Raw genomic sequence first — 21,947 nt, forward strand, 5'->3', positions numbered from 1 at the left:
TGTCACGCAAATACAATGGTAGGTCATTACAAAACGATGTCTCCTTTGTAACGAGCCATCAGCTTTCTTACCGAAATAGAATAAGGTGTAGAGTCAGTGTAAAAATGTTGACATAGAAACATATATTAGTAATAGTAGTTGCTAGATATATATTTATATTTTATATTTCAATAATAAATAATATATACGAGAAACAGAAGGGAATGCAAAAATAAATAGTATGCCATAAGCAATACTATGAATTTTATAAATCATAACCATTAATTACTTAAGGATTAAATATTTTTCTTACGGACGCTACATTTGCGTTGTACTTTTAAAGGCGAGTACCAGGCACAGGCAGTTCCGCCCAACAGCAGATGACACTCGCGACGTCGCGAATAAGGTCACCTGTCGCAATCATATCTGCCCAAGTCATAAGAAATTACGATTTATGGCATTGCCTTGTAAATGTTGGCGTTACATAATCATAGGCCTATTTAAAACTTTCTGTTGTGACACTTTATTTAGTAGGAATATTTAATTAATATTTGTTTGATTTAAAACCCAAATAAAGATATTAATCCAAGAGTAAAATACAAATATATACGATTCTAAAAGACAATAAAAGCATTAAATTATGACATTGAAAGTCAAAGTTTTATATCGTTGTGGATATAATTTTTTAATAATATTAATTAACTTAATATTTTATTTATTGAAACCTTCCTTCTCAAACATTTATTTTATATTCACATTGAAATCGCATTCTTTATAAGTCAATGATATTTTCTTTATGATACCAAAAATTTTATTATGTTGATCAACTGTATTACATATTGTCTCTCCTATTTATAGATTGACGTACATTTAAAGTTTACTACAATCAGCGTTTGAGTAGGTATCTTTATCTGCAGATAATTATTAATCATTTTGCCAGTATTACATAAGTAAATAACATAAATATGTATTAAATAAAAAGTCCTTTAAATCAAAACAATGAAGGTTGTATGTCAACAAATAAAAGACAATCCAAATTGGTAGGGATTTTCAAAGTTGGTTGAGAAATAAAAATTAACAATTCTTTATTCCTTTATATAAAAAATCAATAGTTTTGATTAAAACAGGAAAAAGAGTCTTAAAACATTTGCGCTATTATCGCATTATACATTGCCTATTCCATAAACTAATAGATTATAAGTACTTTATTATTCGAGTAAAAATGAATTATAAATTCTAAGTCTTTTGTTAATCATTTCATTACAAGAAGTTTTAAATAAATATTAAGTATTTATATTATTATAAAACTCTTTATGCTCCGAGATATCAAAATTCGAATTATGCTCGGAAATATTTCTTAAGTGAGGTGTTTTGCGAAATGTCTAGTTTTTATTAAAATTTCCCGTTTTTGGTTCCTTTCCAGGCGTGCTTTTGCTCTTTAGACGTCTCAAAACCAAACGCTATTAGAACTACTGGCAGCACTTTTAATATTTTAAATCTGTTGTTTCGTACATTTTAAAAAATATAAGATATAATTAAACAAACGCCTTTATTAAAATCAATACTTCTTAATGTTTAAATAAAACTAATATTTTTCATATAACTGCGCGTATTTTATTGTTTTCAAAACTATACTCCCGACGTTTCGGTGACTTTGCAGCAACACGTTCAGAGATCTTGTCGAAATATATTAGTTTAATTTAAATGAATGCTCGCGAAGGTCTTAGATCTCATTACTCCTTAATATTTTCCTCACACAGTATGTACTCAAGATTGTCATTCGTCTAACCAATAAAACGTTGACGTCAGCAAAATAATTCACGGTTCCAGTGCGAATGAAGACTAAGAATTAAAAAAAGAATGTGAGATATCGAAAGGGGATGAAATAAAAAGTCACTCTCAATTGGATTGTACATTTTATTTATTTATTACATCACAATATTCTTAGTGGCTTCATAAAATATAAAGCGGCTCTGGCAGTAGTTACAAATTAACTTAAGTAATTTCAATGTAGTTTTAAAACTTAAATTACGTACGTACAGTTTCTAAGTCTTGAATGGGTACAAAGTGTGAAACTTGGAGCTATTTAAAAGAATTGAAGATTCTGTCAAAACTATAAAAACAATAGAAATTTTCTATGCTGTGTCCATATTAAGGCAGTGCAAAATGAATTTAATTTATTTTATGTTGCCATAATGTCATACTACTTTTTTGTTATACTTATTGTATGTCAAAGTTTTTACTATTTCTTATTATTATTATGATTCATTTATTTTTACGATAATCATTCATTAAAATTTAAACTCAAACATGACATTGCTAATACAGTGTTGCCACACTAGTTGCATCAATTATATCTACGAGACAGAAAAACATGCTTAGTAGATTTTAATTTCATACAAGATAGTAATAAAACTGATTTGACAACAGTACTACAAACAAAAAGCACAAAATAAATAATTATAATAATATAGTAAAAGGTTATTAAATGAAACAAAATATATTTTTATAATACATTTATTGATAATGACAGCGATGGTTGACTCAAAAGTTTGCTACTTGGCAAAAATATTTCCACTAAGAAGTGAACTATTATTTTTTATTAAATATTAAAATCTCTTTATAATTAATGTTTACAATAATGAAGATGCAACCGACCGTCTACGCTACCAGGTAGCCGTCTATACTATCCGCTTATCACAATAAAAGAAATACATTACAATTTTGAACTATTATTACGTCGCACGATCTGGCAAAATAAAGTCGAGTCGATAAAAAAAAAAAATTCATATCAAATTATAAATACATGTCTTAGAAAGCTCATCGATAAAATTGACTGCAATAAATACGAAATAGGCTAATTATATAAAAATTATAATAATTATTATCATTATAAAACAAATAATTTCATTTACCTATAAAACTAATAATTAAAACAAAAGCACAGCACATGGTCAGCTTAATCTAATAAAATTAAATTAGGATCTACTCGCCTCGGCTTTTAGGATCTATAGCAGGCTAACACTACCAGCCCTAGTGCACACTCTGATGACCGATCCGTTATAACGTTTTATTGCTTCCAACTGACCTTTATATATATATATATATATATATATATATATTAATATATTTACTCCACCGCCAATGTTCTACCACCAACCAACTACTGGACATAAGCACATCAAGAATTTCAAAGACACGTCATAACTACTATATATGTGAACATTATTTAAAAAAAAAAATCCATAACAATTTTAAACTTCGAATTCCCATCGAGCTGTATTCTTCGTGGCCGGATTGTTCTGTCGGAGCTACGTGCGTGAGCTTAACGAAATAAGTACATCGTTATGCGGATCAAATTAATGTAAGAATATTTTAAGCACATTGGATTCATTAGGACACTGACGGGATACGACGTCCCCTTACAAGCAGGTGAATGTTTATATCGTGACTGTCGGTCTGAAATGCGAAATGAATCCAGGTCGCGCACATAAAACTTAAAATCTAAATCCGTCTGTTAGAAAAATAATAAATAAATGTACCAATGGAATGTTTTAAGTACAACAGTCTATAAAGCGTGGGGTGACAGTGGACAATGACGTCAGTCGAGGCTTACGAATACACTGCGGTGCATGTCGAGAGCCGCCGCATGGCGATGTGGTCGCTGTAATGCACTTACATGTAATACAATATACAACATAGTGTACAGGGATGAGGCAAGGGGCGGGCTGCGAGCGGGAAAGTGATACTTACACACTAGTAAATAAGGATGCGTCTCCAACGACGTGTGTACTCGTTAAGTGTACTTTACATATAAGAGGATGGAATATACAATAGGTGAGCTACATACTAGAGATCACGACGACGCCGTCGAGTGTGGATGGAGCCTAATAAAATTACACGGACATTTCGGTAAATCTGATATCAATATAGGACATCTAGAAGACTCGTTATTGTTCAAATGTGGATGGATATAATAATTTGAGGACAAAATTTATCTTCGATAATGATTTTTAAAATTTTAATATACATCTCGCAAAAAACCACTACGAACATTAGTTAATTTTTTTTTTTACATCACACCTCATAACTACACAACCTAATGGATAAGACCGCGGCCCAGGAGACGAGCGATACGAACACTTAGCGCTGAGGTACAAATTATACAATTCTCAAAACGTCAATCAAGTATATAAATGCATAAAATTTAAAAATCGCTCGCCGCCTGTGCCGGCAACACGTCGCGTTATGTGGGCCTCTCGGCGCGGTGTACGAGTACTGTGTACAAGTCTTTATAAGGACGAAGATGTAGCATTGGACGATTTAGTAAATTCATTACTATTCAAGGGAAAGAAAAAAAATCTACAAAAAATATAATAATTGGTCTTTATGCGGTGGCAAGATTCTATCACACTTGTCCTAGATCATGAGCAATTTATAAAGACGACAAGTCCATCGATTTAATGTTAAAAGATAACATTCAAATAGAAAATTGTTTCCTAACGCAGAACATAAGAGGAAAAGCTTCAGACGATTTTATATGTAACGATAGAAAGAACAATCAAATTATAATTTCGTTGCGTCATATAGAAAGGAAATAGAAGGTCGATACACAACAGACAGGCGTAGAAAACAAACTATACATCACGAAAATATATATACAAATAATCCGCTGTACGGCGCGGACCACAAACCATACATCCGATACTAAATAATAAAAATATCGACAAGCGACACACGGAGATCAACATATGTACAACGGGAAATAATAATAATAATAATCGCTTAAATTATTTACAATTGTATGGTCAAATGTATTAAAATAATATCGTTATTGTACGGAACCCGAGATTAAGAACAACATCCGTCGCCGGACCGTTGGGCGAGCAACGGGCGGGAGGAATAGACGCTGTGTCATGTATACGAACGAACGGCCACTTAAATAAGATAAAGCACCATCAGTAGTGGGAGTGCAACGTAAAGTGGACTTGGGAACTGTCGCAGCAGTAACAGTCCGTATCGATGACCTCCGCGTAGTTAGCTTCGTGTTCATGCGTGTAATGGAACTGCTAATGTTAGGTCGACGATACAAACTATTACTATACACAGAGGACGTCATAGTACATGTGTCCGGTGTGTATGTGTGTGTGGGTTGTGTGTATGTGTGTGTGTCTATTTGGCGCGTGTCTTGCCAACAGTGTTCATACTGTCGCCGCGACTCCTCGTCCTGTGAAGGTTGTGCAGACCCTCACCTGGAAACGTTACCAACAGATTATAGTACAATTATGTTATTTTAATGTCACAAGAAAATATATATATATATATATTTATCAATATACTAGGTATTTTCATTAGTGATAAGTTATTCTCTCTAGAAATCATAACCAACTCGACTCAATTGAATCTTCGTCAACTCGCACTTTAGGATAAGGTTCGAGGTGCAATCAACCAGTGACTGAATAAGTATAAATGTAGCAAATACAAACAGCGCGATTAATAGTTTGTATACCGAGACTTCATACAAAATACAATAATCAGTCCTACAAACCAAGAAAACACACGGAATTTTAGAGTATATTAGCTTATAAAGTTATTCCTCTGTTCAAACTTATTGAAAAAATAATTAAATGTAATTCTTAACAGCTGTCCTCAGGCGTACTGACCCTTGCTGGAGGCCCGCTTGAGCTCGGCGTCCCTGAAGGCCCGGGCGCTCTTCCCTCGCCGGTCGTGGACCAACTTGTCCGCACGCACGAACACTCCGTGACGCGGGCGACACGTGAAGTACCGCGTGCCGCCGACCGAGCCGTCGTTCTTTCCTGTATCACAGTTTCGATTCCCTTTAACGTGAACCGTCATTCCTTTGTTTTGACAATATTTTCCTTTAACTTAAAGTGATCATTAACGGTGCATTTGACCATCGATATAGGAATAAGATAATGCAGACTTTTATGATGTATTTGGTACTTTCCCTCAGGAGAAGAAAATGTTGATGTGAACTCAAGTAATAAGAATAATTTTAAACAAATACTTCGCTAATTTATCCGCAGATACTAGTTTTATTCAACAGAAGTTAGTTGTAATAGGTATATTTCTCTAGAGTAAATATTTAAGTAGGGATTTCTCACCCGTGGGAGCGTCCAGGTCGACGCCCACCCACAGTCCTGGCGCGAAATGAGTGGCGCCCACGTATGCGACCACACCCGTGCTACTACTGAGGCGGATCTGTACGCTCTCACCGACGGTCAACCACTCGGGGACTGACACCGGGGCGCTCGACTGGGAGCGCGAACTGTCCGCGGACTCATCTGGAAATATATGAACATACGAAATTAATGATGAGGTTACATAGTGGATAAACTTTTTGACAAAAAGGCCGTAGAAATTTAGATAAAAAAAAGAAACTGATAGTAGCATTAGTATTGTTAAAGTAGTCTATGAAGGTCTTTAAACTAACCTAAAATATCTCCGATCAATAACTATTATAAGTCATACGTACTTCCGTCCTGAATCCTCTCGGTGGATGATGCTGGAGTGTCTGTGAGCGCTCGTCCGTGTGTGTGTGCGTGTGCGAGAGGCTCGTGTGCGGACAGAGGCCGGCCGGGGTGGGACGAGCGGGACGGGTAGCGGGAGGACGCGCCCGCACGACGACGCACCACCTAATAACACACAGACTACAGTAAACATGTACTTCGAGATTAAATAAATTGGAACGCCTACATATTATTGTAACGCAATTTCTGCTAGGTGACAGTAACTGGAATACAATTCATAGGCGTAGGATTAGGTAAAGCTCCATGACTATACAGTTTAAAAAAATATTTATTTTAGTAATTTTATTGTAAAATATAGAAGATACTTGCCAATTTTAAACAGAAATGAACTGTTTTTCGGGTTTTTTCGGATTATTCTACAAATTCGAATTTATATAATATGACGTTTTGATCATTTCGCAATCATCATGAAAGGGTTGACAATACGAAAATCCAAAGAAAATATATTGGGTTTTATAATTTTTTCTAATGTTTTCTTCACAAAGGCTTTGTTTCAAAAAAATTAATGATTGTTAAATCGCATAATGCAGTCCACTCTTCATCACCTATTTCATTTTATTGAAACATATTATCATTAGTGAATTTTTAAATTTTGTATTGCAATCATTTTCACAGCATATATTTCTAAGGCCAATGATAAATGATATGATATTATTCAGAGCATTTCTAACCTTTCCGGCCGGCAGAGATGTGTTGACGACCGGATCAGACCCTGGCGAGTCACTCTCGCCAACTGAAGACGCTTCACGACTTCTACCATCATGACTCGACTGCTCCGAACTCACCGATTCCACTTCAGCTTCGCCTGATATGTTAAATCCACAATAAAAAACATTCTTTAAGACAGATAATTCAACAACTGTCGATAATTTTCTTACCAAATGAAGTGTCGTGTTGGGGTTCTCCATTGACTTGAGCGTATTCGACTTTATGTTGTTGACTAGACAGCGTCGCGTTCTCCACGGGTATAGAGCCGAGTGGATCCAGCATCTTCTCGTTTGCCGTCTCCTCGCAGTCCCTAAGGAATGGATTGATCCTATTCCTTGAACCGGGCGTCAGAACCGGAGTCTTCGCCTTCTCGTATGACACTTCCTCCAGTTCATTCTTCGACTCAACAATGTCATGTTTCAACTCTGTGATGTCATTTCTGAGCTCCGTTATCTCATTCCTGAGCCCGGCCACGGAAGTCTTCGTCCTACTGAGATGTGTATAGTCCATTGTTTTGTCGAAATCCGGCGTTTCGTCGACGGACATACTTCTGATCGAAATAGTGTCATCGTTTGTGAGGTTCGTTGAGGACACCGTCTGGGATCCTATGAGGGAAGCTTATTTAATTAGTTTAATATAACGAAGCGGTTGAGGTTTCGATAATTTTTAAATATTTACCATAGCCGGATGATGATATGGAGGGGGAGTTTTTGGTGGGGACCCGTTCACAGGCGAGCTCGTGGAGCGAGTCTAGGGTCTTCGACGTCGGAAGGAAACCACGTGGAGTAGCACGGGACCGGGTGCGCTGGAAATATACATGACGATGAGAGCTTATAGTACAAATTTCTATTAATACCTACTAGTGTCTTGATTCACAACTTACATATGAACGTGGTGTTGCCAGTTCATCAGAAGGAACTGACTCCGGCTCCGAGTGTGAGTCTTCGTCGTTCCTTCGGCCGGGTTCCTCGTGTAACGTCGTCATACGCAACCCTAACTTAGCACTGGCTGGAGACGCTACAAATGATTGAAACATTAAATCACCACGTCCTTATAAATATACATCACTGAGAAAATTTCAAATCTAGCCAAGCTGCAACACCTTAAGAAAATGCTTATACATAATATCAACTAAAAAATGTGCGTCGAAACGTCCTTTATTAAAAAAATAAAAATAAAACGAAATAAAATACAATAGATACAAAATTGTCGCCTGGAACTAAAACAAATCGAATGCTGGTAATGTTCTTTTTGAATTTTGTTAATCGCAAATACATGCGTCAATGAACCATGCCAATGTGACACCAATGAACTCCTAATGAGCCGAAGCGAAATAATAAAAAAAATAATAATAATCAACAATCATTTAAAAACAGTTCAAATAAAACTGAAAACGATCCTAGAGAACACGAGAGAATAGACGGAAATGATCACAAACAAAACATGAATCGAAAATCAAAATATATAAACAAGCGCATCTAATTAATCTACGACTTATATCTGAACGTACACTTGTTCGGAGTCTGTAGTCGCAGTGAGTTCAGGTTCAAATTCAAGTTAAGGAACGTTGGACGAGCTGCAAGAAAAACGATTAGGTTCTTATAAATTTAACAAGCCTATTATTCTCGTAATGAACAAGCTGCGCCTACACATCAACATGTTTGGCTTTAAATATTTTACTTGTCTTGAAATCCTAAACTGATACATGATATATCAAAGACATACATTAAATCCATTGATTACTTCAACCAAAACATCCCTATTTCTTTATCTCAAAATGTTTTAAAATACAAATATAAATATTCTTGTAATAATTACATAATAACATTGTTTACATCAAGTAGACATTTTATATACCTACAATATATTTTACCGTTCATATTCAAAGTGCAATATACTTCTATCCATGCGTAAAATAATCCTCCGACATGTTGTTTTCGTTTGTACTTTTTAAATATTCTACATAATAACATGCACCGTTACCTGACACATACACAACCTACACTTTAATATATCTATGTCTACGTACGCTATCTACTAACACAGATACAAAAACTGTCTCACAAGTTTTTAAACTATCCTATGATTTTATATAAAACCTACATGGTATACAATAATCATATTTATTGGCTGTAACACCGTAGTCTGTTGCGTCTCCACAAGCATAATTCATAGTTTTGTGTTGTCTAAATTCAAAGCGCTTTTGCCGCTGAATTATCGGGATTGGTTGTGAGGGAAGGAGGGTTGTATTACAGGTCATGCTCGCCCATGCAAATGAAATATAACACGCAAACAAACACAGGTTAAAACAATCACAGAAGCCAGCCGGGGATGCTAAGCGCGCGGACAACTTGCGTATCGACTGTCGCATCATTACCATCTAATTATCGTTCAATTCTAGATCATTCCATTCACTTCTATATATTATTTCTTCAGGCTTTACAGTTTGCATCCGACAATTTCTGTCCCGATATCAGCCAATCGAAAAAATAATTTTTCTTAACCAAAATTTCACAGCCAATCAATAAATAAATAAAAAAAAAATCCAATCATATATAATTTGTTTACAGCACATCTATTTTCGGTACCAATGTTGCATAATATATACGACTAATAGTTTTTGCAATACATTTGCCATTCATCAGTACCATATTCATCGGTTTACCTGATAGAAACGAGCCTGAAGGTAGCGAGGTATCGAGATACGAAAAAAAAAAACAAACAACAGTATTAGTTCAAGCTGGGTTCAAAAATTTTGACGACGAATTAAACACACGAAATTTTTAAAGAGATATTATTTGAACGAAACTCCAATAATAAACTGATAGTGTATATCGGGGCCGGTATCCGTTCAAATAAGTTCCCATAGACAAAAATGAAAAGACAAAGTCTAGAACGGAAGAGGTGTAGATATAAGAGATATAGGAGATAGAAATAAAAGAAAACCGAGTAGTGTTTAGAGCCATAGCATTGCCACGAAGCGATTGGGATATAATGTAAAAACATATTAAAAACCATGAGAGTGATGTTATCGACGGTGTTCGAGCAATGTCCGACCTGCGCGGGCATGTGTCTGAGCGTTATACTCGCGACCAAGTATTACGTTTTCCTATAATATTATTTTGTGGGGACATTGTTGTATAACTAGAGACTATCATCTTTACTAAATCGTGCATTTGTATCGTATTTAATTCAATTCTAAATTTTTTTTCTCCTACACTACTTGGTGCTCTAAATGCTTTCATATACTTTGTACATATTTATAATAAATTAACACAGAACTTTACATAGAGTGTATTGTCATTGGTACTTTTCATTCTGCGCCGCTAATTAATGATTGTCGAACGAAAATAAAATAATAAAATTTTGTATGAGTGGCAGAAGAATAGTGGGTTTGGGAAATAGGATTGTTTCGATATATTATTTTGTAACGCTGGAAAAAAGATTTAGTCTAGTAATTATATTCCATACACTAAGAAAAATTATTGGAAACAAATATCACAGATTATTAATAATAAATAAATTGTTTAGAATGACAACTTCATCGATACGAGCGAGAATTGATTTTGTTACTCCTAGGGTTTTAAGCCCTCGAATCGGTAATATTATCATTCTATGTAATCCAACCTCATTTAATTCGATTTATCTTATGTAATAAAGAGAATATATTCTAAGATGTAACTCACCGAGTCCGAATGGTTTTGTTGGTGTGGTGTCAGTGTCGGCGTGCGAGGGTCCTGCGTACGAGTGTCTCGTCCGTCGCGGGGCCTCGTCAGCTAGGTCCGCCACGCTGCCAGAGCGACCACCGCCCAGACCGGACAGAGATTCAAACGACGAGTCCAGACGCATTATCTGGAGATATACGTGACGTGTAGGACGGCATTGATTGATGATGGAACATACGACATGGCTATGATGATGAACAGTCATTTATCAAGTCGTCATGTGTGATGAGAGGTACAAAAATGCATATATACACTAACCCTAAACACACAAATAATAGACCTTTTCCTCCTTAAGTCTCTTAAAGAAAATCTATTTATAATCATGAAAATTTAAATCCCCGTAAAACACAGTCGTGTCAAATGCCAAAGTCGTGCTAGATAAACGTTTATTTGTATAATACAAGAGCTGTATGAGAAAACAAGCCCATGAGATAATACGAATAGTAAAAACATAACAGAAATAATTTACAAAACTGACACCTAATATTGACACTAGCGAAGCCACAATACACCAAAACAGATAACTACATCACAACCGAGTCGTCTACAGAGATTTTTTCCCAGAAGATGTATGTAATATGCAATATAGCCTTGGGCCAGTATCTATGTATGAAAGGAACGTGTAATGCAACCAATTACAGCTGGCTAAGGGGCCATGCAAACTCACGTTCGTCCCATTCTTGGCGGCGCTCTCGATGGCCTGCGACAGCTGACGAGAGCGTAACACACATATATTAGATTATGTATACGAGTCTCAACGTAACGGAATAGATTAGTCTAGTCCAGACTAGATCGGTCTAGACTAGATCAGTCTATACTAGTCTAGATAATACTAGGGTATTAATTTTTATTTTTTTATTCCTGTATTTCATTAAACGAACTCGTGTACACAATTTGTAAGCAAGCAGTATTAGTATAAATTTAAAAATATTAAACACAGTTAAATTGATTTAGTATGGATGCGTTGTTAGTAACAAAAGATATTAAGTAAATAAATTATTATTATTATTACAAATATTTTACAACACAACACAAAATTTATTATGATTAACTTTTTGAATTTAGTATTGATAGCTATTTTTATTAATGAAATCTTAAAATTGTTCCCCACTGTATAGAATTCTTTTTTCGGAATTAATTCAAGCTACGGTACAAATAATATCCACGGTGCTATAAGAAACTATTCCTAAAAGAAAAATTTTATGGAAATCACAAGTTTTATAGCGTCGTGTAAGAAATACCCTCAGATAAATTAATACTATCCAAATATATAACCAGCGAAATTGAAACCAAATTACATGAACAATACATATCGGTACATAAGTTTGTTAGTAGTTAGTTCTGTAACGGGCATGGTCAGGGCAGGCGATGATAGTAGTGTAAGCTCGCTGGGATCCTGTATCAAGCTCATTGAAGCTGCACAACACAGACGGTGACGTGTGGTCGTATACAGTGTGCCGTGTACTGTACGTAAGCGGACGCAACATAATGTATGAGGGTAGTTTCTCACCACGCTACGCGACGCAACGCTATCTTGTTCAACGGATTCCGACATATCCGCCTGCCCTTGCAATGTTGATACGAAACGTACAACGTATTGCGTTGCGTTGCATATAGTTTGTAAAGCATCGCGTCGTGAGAAAGCTCCCTGAAAACATCACAATTACTAGTGACACGGTCTAGTTTGTAGACTGTATGCGTCTGTGTTCACCTACACGTGAAGCGGTGATACGTGTGCAAAATAATATAACCGTTACACGGGAGACCGGACCTCGAGAACTATGGTCTGAGGAAAATATCTATTTGGGGCGCGCAATGAAATAAAATGTTAGGACATAGTGTCGCATGTCAAATACAAAAAGTACGTGAACGCTCGTATTGTAGACACGACAACTGAAGATGTCAGTGTAATTTGAGCCGTATTTAATATTGATAAAGTCCTTTACCTGTGAGAAGTTCGGTACGGAGGCTGTCTTGCGCATGGTGATGGGTTGCCCGCGGGCCTGCTCCAGCTCCTTGACAGCCACGCTCTGCCTCAGACGGTCTAGAGTCAAAATGCTCTCGACGGCACTCACACCGCGTGTGTATTTTTCTGGAAAATTAAACAACAATTATTAATACATATAATATACTGAAATATACAATATAAACGAGAGTTTTGCAGAAATAAAAAAACATTCTCGATCCTCATTATACCAACGAAATCTGATAATAAGTTTTTGATTAGCAAAAAACAAGCAACCCGAGTAATTATAAGTCCTTATCGACAAAAAGTTACGTGCACTAAATTATTAATAGTGATTGTATGACATATTTTTTTATTTTGGTCTTTAAAATCAGTTAAAACAAAATATATTACACATTAAACACATTATTACACATTTTGTAGGTTGTAGAGATTTAGCTGTTATACCTCTCGCACTCACTTCTACCTCGTACAAATCTACGACGAATGTATGTATGTATTATACCTATATAAGTCTCTCCATCAGCGGCGGAGGCCTCCTCTCCGCTGGCAGCGATCTGTGCGAGACTCTCCCTCTCCTCCAGCTCCTCGGATGCCTTGGGGATGTTAGACACCACCTCGTAAGTCACGCCCGTCTGGGACAACTGATCCGATCTGGTAACAAAAAAAAACTCGTCAAACCAACACACATTCGCTTAAAAGGTTTTTTTTAAATATTAACTGTAAGACTAAAGACATTATCTAAAATATGCAAAAATGCATTTATTTTAATTTTATCGCAATGAAAAAATATCTTCGTCACCTGACAATCTTCTTCCTTATCCGGTCCGTAAGACTCTGTCTTTTGTATATGTTAAGGGCGAGTCGTTTGCGCAGTATGAGGTCCATGGGCGCTGGATGCGAGAGACGAACCGTAGTTTTCAATATCAGATACACTCGCTCGTTCGCTGTAAACATTACCACTTCATTAATACATGACACGGAGATAGACTTTGAAGTTCTTCACCTTGAATAACAAACACACAAACTATGAAAGTATATAAATAATCCTGGCTTATAGGTACGTGTGACCTATACGTACAATACCTTCTGTTATTCTATTGAGGTACTGCGAGTCGTGTATGGAAGAGTCCCAGGAGGCGATGGCGGCCACGTCCTTGTGGTGGTGCAGCAGCTGCAGCTCGTGGAACTTGTTCCCGTGCTCCTTAGGAAGGATGGAGTTCAGCCCCGCCACGGTCACCTCCTCGCCGGAGGGATGTGTGCTCAGGTCGTCCGCTGAATAAAAGAATACGATCCCATATATTATACATATTATATTATTATAAAGACATAATACATTTCATTGTCACTATATAACAGTTAAGGTAGCAAGCATCTTTTTGATCCTCATACAAACAAAATTCATGTCTTCTTGATAGGCTCCTTATTTAAATCATGATTATCTGTTTACTTACAACAGTGTGATTTGTATTCCTAAGATTTCTTTTATTAATATAACATACCGTTGAGATCTAAGAATAATACTGGTATGTGTTGCTCCATCCCGGGAGGCGGATTCCACGCGGCCGGAGCACCTGGTATAGGACTTCCGGGACTAGGGACTAGGACCTAACGAAAAAAAAAATTATGACCAAAAACAGTGATTAAACAAATTAAATATGAAAATATCCACAGGTAAGCCAATAGGCTTGTAGACGACAAGAGTCGTCCACCTCTGTACGCAAGCCGCTGGAGTTATCTAAATATTTAAACTGACATTCTTATGAAAAGTGTAGAATTAAAAATAAAAGATAAAAGCAGGTGACTAGAACTAGCAACACCAATTACAGTATCCATTTAGTATTCAATCCCTAATTCAAATATACGCTCAACATTTTTTGAATGTTAGTAATTGAATGTAATTATAGTAAAAATGTTGATGACTGACAGCATTCCGTTCCTCAGTGAGTGAGACCCATTGTTCGACCAGCGACTGCTCTCGCTCCATGTCGCGCTCGCTCTTCATGGACGGCGACATGTTCACCAGTTTCTGTGAAAGCAATCGAACAGTTCAATATATATTTCAATGAAAGGCAGAACTCAAAGATTAAACTTGACGTTACGTTCTGTTAGGATTCTGTTTTGTTTTTGCGGAAAAGTAACCTGATGAGAAGTTAAAATTTAGATGTTTTTTTTAACTGTTTTCTGACAATTATTATAAGAAAAACAATTTGCAATCATTGTCAAAAACACAAAACTAAATCTAACACACACATAATCATATAATTTTATATAATTTTTTTTATCAACATCATCGTATTACCTGTAGCTGCGCGTGTAGATGTTGTCTGCGTCTAGTGAGTGCGTCGCTCCAACGCTCTCGTAGCACGGCCAGATCTTCTTCCTGGTACGAGTCTAGTGGCTTTTGTAAACGTGATCTGAAAAAAGTTACATTTAAATTAGTTCTATAATAAAAACAAATTGCTAAGAAGTGCCATGTTCATACTACGTCGATTGCCAATTAATAAATAAAAATTTATAAAGCACTTTTAATACTCTAAGTTGGATAACTTTTAGAATATTTGCGATGAAACGCTTAATATTCGATAAATTTTTTTCTTGCATAACGGGTTATAAAAAGCAAACCGCGTTTTTTGGTTCAATTTTATTCTAAATGAGCAAAAATGTGAGTCGCATAATTTGAAATCCAATCCCAGCAAACCTGAACTCAACAGAAGACACCAATAATTGTTAAAGAAAGCTAATTTTATCTCTTATATAAATATGGTCCCATCCCACTGTAGGTACAATTGGAATTTGTGTACGTTCGTAAAACTATCCTTTTTTTGTTCAATATGATTATTATAAAAAATTACAAATGTAAGAGTTTGCAAAGTCATTTACGACTGGTATATTGTAAATCAGAAACAGACAGAAAATACATAGGTATTTTATGGAGCAACACTTAATCTTATCCTTTATAATGAGTGTATAATCTAAGCTATGTACCTGACAGTAACAGAGCCCAGTTCCACACTGACGATGTGCTGACAGATGATGGGCAGCGTGCCGGAGTTAGCGGCGGGCTTCACTCGCACCGACACACGACGCTGTTGACCTTGACGCAGCTGGTACACGCCCCCCGTCACTATGTCGCTCCGAGGAACCACCTGGAATATGTGGATAATATATGATATCTTAGTAGGGAGAGATGAATGTCATTTCAATATAGCAACTTCTTTTTGAACGGAAATTTTAAACTGGTGTATTTATTGATACATTTGGTATCTCAAAAATGAGAATAAAATTAAAGGAATTGTCAATAAAACATTGTTATTGCACAGTTCCTTCACGTTTTATATGAACTATCATAACATCTTTGAGGTAATTTATTAATGATCATGAATATTTAATACCTCGACCGGTGCGTAGTCTCCATTATCATTGAGCTCGTGTATCTCGACCCACAGCTGTATCTTCCTGGTGAGCTCGGCCCAGCGGTCCGCCAGCGAGCGAGCCTTGGCCAGCTGTTGTTGCTCCACCTCCCAGTTCCCAGCACCGCCGAAACCTGCCGACCGGTGACCCCACACTTCGATCGACAGAGCACCCTCTGCAATTACGAAGCAAATGCTATTTACCGATCATTGGAGTTAATGGGAATATACCCGTATAATGTTTACACATACTAAAACACCGACTCTGTTAACAAGTGCAATTTTACAACTGTCAGGGAATAATTTTCTACCAACCGTAGAAACAAATCTTCAGCATCTGTTACTTCTGTAGTCTATAAAATATATATTTTTTTAATTTTTGAAGACATTTAATATTGTTATTAAACGAACAAAACCATGTTGGAGCTTCGCGTGTCAACTATTTACTCATTACAAATATCTTAACATAGCAATATTTTGTATTTTAAACTCAATCTGACCTGCGCAATGCTCTATGAACTCCTCGGTGAGCGGTATCGTGAAGTCTCTCTTATGATCGAAGCGGAACGTGAGCAGCTGGTGCCTGGGCGAGGTGTTCTGTGTGGAGGGTGAGGGGGCAGGAGCGGGCACTGGGGTGGGCGAGGGGGGTGAGGGAGGAGGGCAGTCCGCGTTCACGTGAAGCGGGACCACCACCGGCTCCCCGCTTCCCCACACCGAGTACTGACAGAACACGTAGTTGGACAGAGACGGCGGCAGACCACTCGCCTGCTTTATGACCACGCGGATCGTCACCTATAAAAAAACTCATGTAGCTACTGTCCCATAAACTCAGATCAGTAGAACACGCAGAACGTCAGCTGATCACAATACCTTCCAATAGAATCTCATACAGTAAAATTATTATAAAGATTCAAACCATTGTTTTAGGGCAATGTACTGATCGTTATTGTGATATTCTCTATAAGTGTAACCTGTTGCGCCGCGGGGTCGACCGGCTCGTCCTCGTCCCTCATATCGCCGGAGCTGTCAGACGCCGCTTCACATATTCTGTCTTGTGGGAACTGGCCGGACACTCGACTTATTTCAACCTAAAATATTATCAAACTATTATTACTCTACGAAAAAAAATCTCTATATTTTACTTTATACTACTTATTCTAGATGAGAAATACGTTTGGAAAAAACGAAACGAAAATTACAAGTCTTTGAAAATTTTTATAAACTGTATTTACATATTATAATTAATTTCAAGTATTAAAGCTTTAACGGAACAGAAAAATATTTGAACGATTGAAGATAAGTTGTGATTTAACTATTTGGTAGTTCGTTAATCGAACGCCTCTGGGGGTAGAATAAGTATAATGCTATGTATTTTCTTTTACTTCAATGGCGGCAAAGGAGCAGACGGCCTACCTGATGAAGGTAGTCACCGTTGCCCATGGACATACTCAACATAAGGTATATCGCAGATGCGTTGCCGACCTGGATTGTGGGAGAGGGAGAGGAAAGGGTGGGAAAACGGAGAGGACAGCAAAGGGTGGGATAAGGGAAAGGGAAATCGGCTCTCACTCATCGGAAGAAACGCAGCCATTAAAGACTACTTCCAGCTGATCTTCTGTGAGAGGATGGTACTTCCCCGGTCGGGCCAAGTGTGACTACTTGACCCCAGACTAGGCTCTAGACTCTACCGTCTTAATGTATGTAATAATAGTAAATCAAATATAGTATATATTGACCTGCAGTCTCCCTGCGACCTCTCCTTGCTGACTGATGATGGGTGTATGATAGTCGAGCGTGACATCATGGAACAACGCCTCCAGGAATATATTGGCAACACCGATTAAATTGTGATTCTCCTGAGACTCATAGAATGGATCAAGACTTTTATCCTTTTGATCCTGTAAAGAAATAACTCATGGTAATTATAAATCTTGTTCACTCACGTATAAGGCTTCGAGTATGGATCGATGTGAGAACGTAAAGGAATTTATAAGACACGATAATGACTAGAGGAAGAAGCGCAAATGTATAAATGTTTTTTGATAACTACAAGCAAATGATAATTTATTGTTACCTATGGGGAGGTTTTATTGAACGTATTTGTTTTTTATATATGTACATTCAACTACTAAGTCGCGGGTACACTGACGAAATAAAATAACATTGTTCTAGATGAATTTAAAGCTATGTACAGCAAATAAATGTTCAAAACATTTAATATTTGTATTTTCTAAACGAACCGTCGGTGTCTCGGGATCGATTGGGACGGCCTCCTGGAAACAAATGGGTCAGTATTTTTGGTGCGAAGTTAGTAGTTCGCTAACCTCACAATGAATTTAGTAAGTGTCGGTTAGTAAATATTATAACCTCCTACGCGTAACTCATTTCTTATACTTGGTACAACATAATATGATATAATTTAAAGTTAAAAATTTTATTATATTGTTATAAATTAATATTTATTAATAAACAGGACATTTCCATTATCCAACATAATTAGTGAGACAAACTAAGATCATTCACTATATCTCTCCCTGTCTCTCCTTCTCTCGTTGTATATATATCTATCTCTGTCTCTCACCAGATCATCGTGGTCCCTCCTCCGCCGCCAGTCGTCGTACATGTCTCTCATATCCACCAGCTTGTTCTCCAACTTCTCCATGGACCACACCTGCGCACCTCGAGTCGGTCGTTTCACCATGATCGCCGGCTCCGATACAAAGGCGCCGCGCTGCAAATATTAACATCATTTTAATACAACTTAGATCAGATGTAAGAAAATAAATCTGGTTTTAACGCCAGTGCAAGTCTTAATAACAATTTTTATATTTAATATAATACCTTTCTGTTGGGACTCAAATTCTGCGGCGGTATCTGCAGCGTGACACTGAACCTCGTGTTCCTTCTCATTTCTTCCGCGAGGAAGTTCGCTTCCTGGACCAGTGCGTTCGCTCTCAGTATGTCCGCCTTCAACCTCCCCAGGGAGCGTTTGAAGGTGTCGTCTCTTTCTGCCGCCCAGCGCTCCACACGAGCCGCCGTCGTCGGGGTGCATGCTGTCATTTTACCTATAAAGTATCATATATTCAATAATATTTGCTATTGTTCTTTGGCTATGAGTATGATGGTTCAGCTACGGTGTTAATTAATATGATGTATGTGTTAATAGTAAACCATCTACTTCGGGATCTCTACCGAAAATATACTAATTTCGTAAATACAAACAAAATGTATCCGATAAAGATTAAGATATCTTTTATTCCACATCCATAACCTCCTTAATGCATGTTAAAAATTAATTTCTGTGCTTCTATTTCTTTACCCAATCTGAGCGGATCATAAGAATACGGTGGATATGGCGTTGATGGAGACAAAATATTCCTGAGTTGCTGGAATTGGCGTTCGTACTCCTGTCTCTGTTTCTCTAAGGCGACTGAAAATAAAATACAAGTTGTTAGTAATGTTGCCGTGACACTTTGGGAACAAAAACACAAACATACGTACATACACTATTGAAATTCGGCACATTTTTTCAGACGCTGACATAAACTAACATATATAAAAACTTGGCAGTTCTGTAAATATTACATACGGGTCGAATTGACAAAGTTTTTTTTTTTGGAACGCCTTTAAAAACTCCTCCGTTAATATTTAAATAAAACCCATTCCTATGTTAGCAAAATAAAATAATTCTATTAATTGTAACCTTGTTTGTCTTCCTCGTGTTGTCTCTCCAGTCTAGAGATGGCTGTCTGTATGGGATCGTTGCTGAGTTCGTTCAACATGATCTCATCTCTGGCGAAGTTGTAGTCGATTGGTTGAGCCGGAGTCTGCGGCTCAGATGTAGTACCTACATAACAAGCATTTAAAACATAACAAACTCACTTACTATTCTTATGACTTCCTATGGACTGAAGATGCTTCTGAAGCCAAAAGTGTAAAATATTTTACAAATTTTCTTTAATACTTGGTATGTCTTTAACCATTCACGTTAAAAATAGTCGATACGTGTAACCTGACGTCAAAAAAACTTACACATAATAATAACAAATTACAAAAATATACACATACAAATTTATTGACAAGACTTACATGTATTATCCTTAGGGCAGTTAACCCTGAAGAAGTGATGGTTCCCCCATAGTATCCTATCAGCGTGTCCGAGCCTTTCCTTGTTCGTCACGGGCGCTCCATTGAGGAAACATCTCGCTCCTCCCAGTGGCTCCATATAGAGATGTCCTTCTAACACCAGAAGAAGACAATGCTGCGGCTGTATGCCCAGACCGGACAACTGGATATCAGCCTCGCTGTCTGCACCGACTAGAGTATGTTCCTGGAATTATTACATACAATAATACAATCGTAAGCGTGACAAAGAATTACAAACCGTTGGAGAGTAAAAAGTAACCATAGAGCTATGAATGTTAGAGGGTACAAAATGCAGAAAATAAAGAAAACATTAGAGATCATTTTTAAAAGCGATTGTTTCTATATTAATGTTTATGACAAATACCTTCAAATAATAAACGAGCAGTTCGTTCAGTGAGGGGTCGGCGTTCAGGTTCACTAGGTAGTATTTGTTCTTCTCAACCTTGATGCCGCTGGCTTGGACACTGATTCCCATCTTCTCCAACGCCTGTTGCCTTTCGCTTTGTATTCGACCTAAATAATATCCAATATATAGAATATATGTACAGAGAATTGTATAAACTGGGAAAATGCACCGAATTAACGTTAGAAAAGCTACATGAGACAGCCATAAGTGTTATTATATAAGAAAAGTAAAGGAAACATGTACAACGCTATTTCTCACCAGTTTCGACGAGTTTTTCTTCCCAAGTTCGGGACATTTCCTTCATCAGGTGCTCACTTTGTGCCAACTGCTCGTGCACGTCCTCTCCGACAGGGGAGCCCTATAATATTGTAACATGTAGATGGTAAAAATTATATGCCCGATATTTGTAAGGAACTATTTTAGGAACAAATAGAGAAAAAAAAAGTACAATACAATACAATTTGTATATATTAAGTCATAATTTGTTAGGGGAACGTTATGTATCGATTTTCTTATATTCAGTCTCCTGAATGTTAATATCCAATTTAGTCTTCCGACAACGAAGACCCAACGTAGAATTTTAAAAGTGCCCCTTATGTAGCATACGTTATAAATACCTTTATCTTATTAGTATTTTCTTGGTCCGTTTAATCCACTAAATGCGTTTAACGGATAATGTTCACGTTATAATAAGAAAACATGAAGAAACGGATATCTTTATCGAGACAATTAACGATCAATGCTATTGGCACACGATCGTTATTTTAATTTTTCCAAATTAATCAACAAAAAAAAGTATTAGCAGATCTTACAAAGAATTTAACAAGAGCGTTAATTGCTTAAGGATTTTTAATTAGTTTTTTAAGAAAATTACAAAAGTATTTAAGGTTTATAACACCAAGAATATCCGTTTTGTATTTAAGAGTAAATTCTTTCACGTTTTGTGTTTTCTAGAATCGACTTAAACAGGCCTCCTTAAAGCATAAATTTACACAGTCATACTTTATTTCATGAACGTAGAAAAAGGCGCTTAAATAATAAGGGCTTCTTGTT

The 21,947-nt window shown here is 36.7% G+C and overlaps 1 protein-coding gene across 7 annotated transcripts in view; it reads right to left on the minus strand.

Moving 5' to 3' along the window:
• Window positions 1-2,480: 2,480 nt before the first annotated feature.
• Window positions 2,481-21,947, minus strand: part of LOC116778882 (kinesin-like protein KIF13B) — a 71,542-nt gene continuing 52,075 nt past the window's right edge. The window contains exons 9-39 of one of the 7 annotated variants that reach the window (XM_061529514.1): window positions 21,153-21,252; window positions 20,853-21,001; window positions 20,432-20,672; window positions 20,046-20,189; window positions 19,662-19,772; window positions 19,184-19,407; window positions 18,924-19,073; window positions 18,583-18,615; window positions 18,079-18,240; window positions 17,314-17,430; window positions 16,843-17,134; window positions 16,325-16,518; window positions 15,918-16,078; window positions 15,232-15,346; window positions 14,857-14,958; window positions 14,432-14,537; window positions 14,016-14,204; window positions 13,732-13,876; window positions 13,435-13,583; window positions 12,910-13,055; window positions 12,474-12,611; window positions 10,925-11,090; window positions 8,749-8,814; window positions 8,122-8,255; window positions 7,917-8,043; window positions 7,409-7,843; window positions 7,202-7,335; window positions 6,476-6,635; window positions 6,105-6,284; window positions 5,643-5,795; window positions 2,481-5,231 (exon numbers count right to left, since the gene is read on the minus strand). In XM_061529514.1, coding sequence (XP_061385498.1) covers window positions 5,152-5,231; window positions 5,643-5,795; window positions 6,105-6,284; window positions 6,476-6,635; window positions 7,202-7,335; window positions 7,409-7,843; window positions 7,917-8,043; window positions 8,122-8,255; window positions 8,749-8,814; window positions 10,925-11,090; window positions 12,474-12,611; window positions 12,910-13,055; window positions 13,435-13,583; window positions 13,732-13,876; window positions 14,016-14,204; window positions 14,432-14,537; window positions 14,857-14,958; window positions 15,232-15,346; window positions 15,918-16,078; window positions 16,325-16,518; window positions 16,843-17,134; window positions 17,314-17,430; window positions 18,079-18,240; window positions 18,583-18,615; window positions 18,924-19,073; window positions 19,184-19,407; window positions 19,662-19,772; window positions 20,046-20,189; window positions 20,432-20,672; window positions 20,853-21,001; window positions 21,153-21,252 — 4,803 coding nt within the window. In that variant the 3' untranslated portion in view covers window positions 2,481-5,151. Of the gene's footprint in view, window positions 5,232-5,642; window positions 5,796-6,104; window positions 6,285-6,475; window positions 6,636-7,201; window positions 7,336-7,408; window positions 7,856-7,916; window positions 8,044-8,121; window positions 8,256-8,748; window positions 8,815-10,924; window positions 11,091-12,473; window positions 12,612-12,909; window positions 13,056-13,434; window positions 13,584-13,731; window positions 13,877-14,015; window positions 14,205-14,431; window positions 14,538-14,856; window positions 14,959-15,231; window positions 15,347-15,917; window positions 16,079-16,324; window positions 16,519-16,842; window positions 17,135-17,313; window positions 17,431-18,078; window positions 18,241-18,582; window positions 18,616-18,923; window positions 19,074-19,183; window positions 19,408-19,661; window positions 19,773-20,045; window positions 20,190-20,431; window positions 20,673-20,852; window positions 21,002-21,152; window positions 21,253-21,947 lie in introns of all 7 variants that reach the window. The other 6 variants (XM_061529513.1, XM_061529518.1, XM_061529515.1 and 3 more) reach the window with 6 other exon arrangements.

The sequence above is a fragment of the Danaus plexippus genome, chromosome 6 (assembly GCF_018135715.1).
Source record: "Danaus plexippus chromosome 6, MEX_DaPlex, whole genome shotgun sequence".
Classification (NCBI taxonomy): domain Eukaryota; kingdom Metazoa; phylum Arthropoda; class Insecta; order Lepidoptera; family Nymphalidae; genus Danaus; species Danaus plexippus.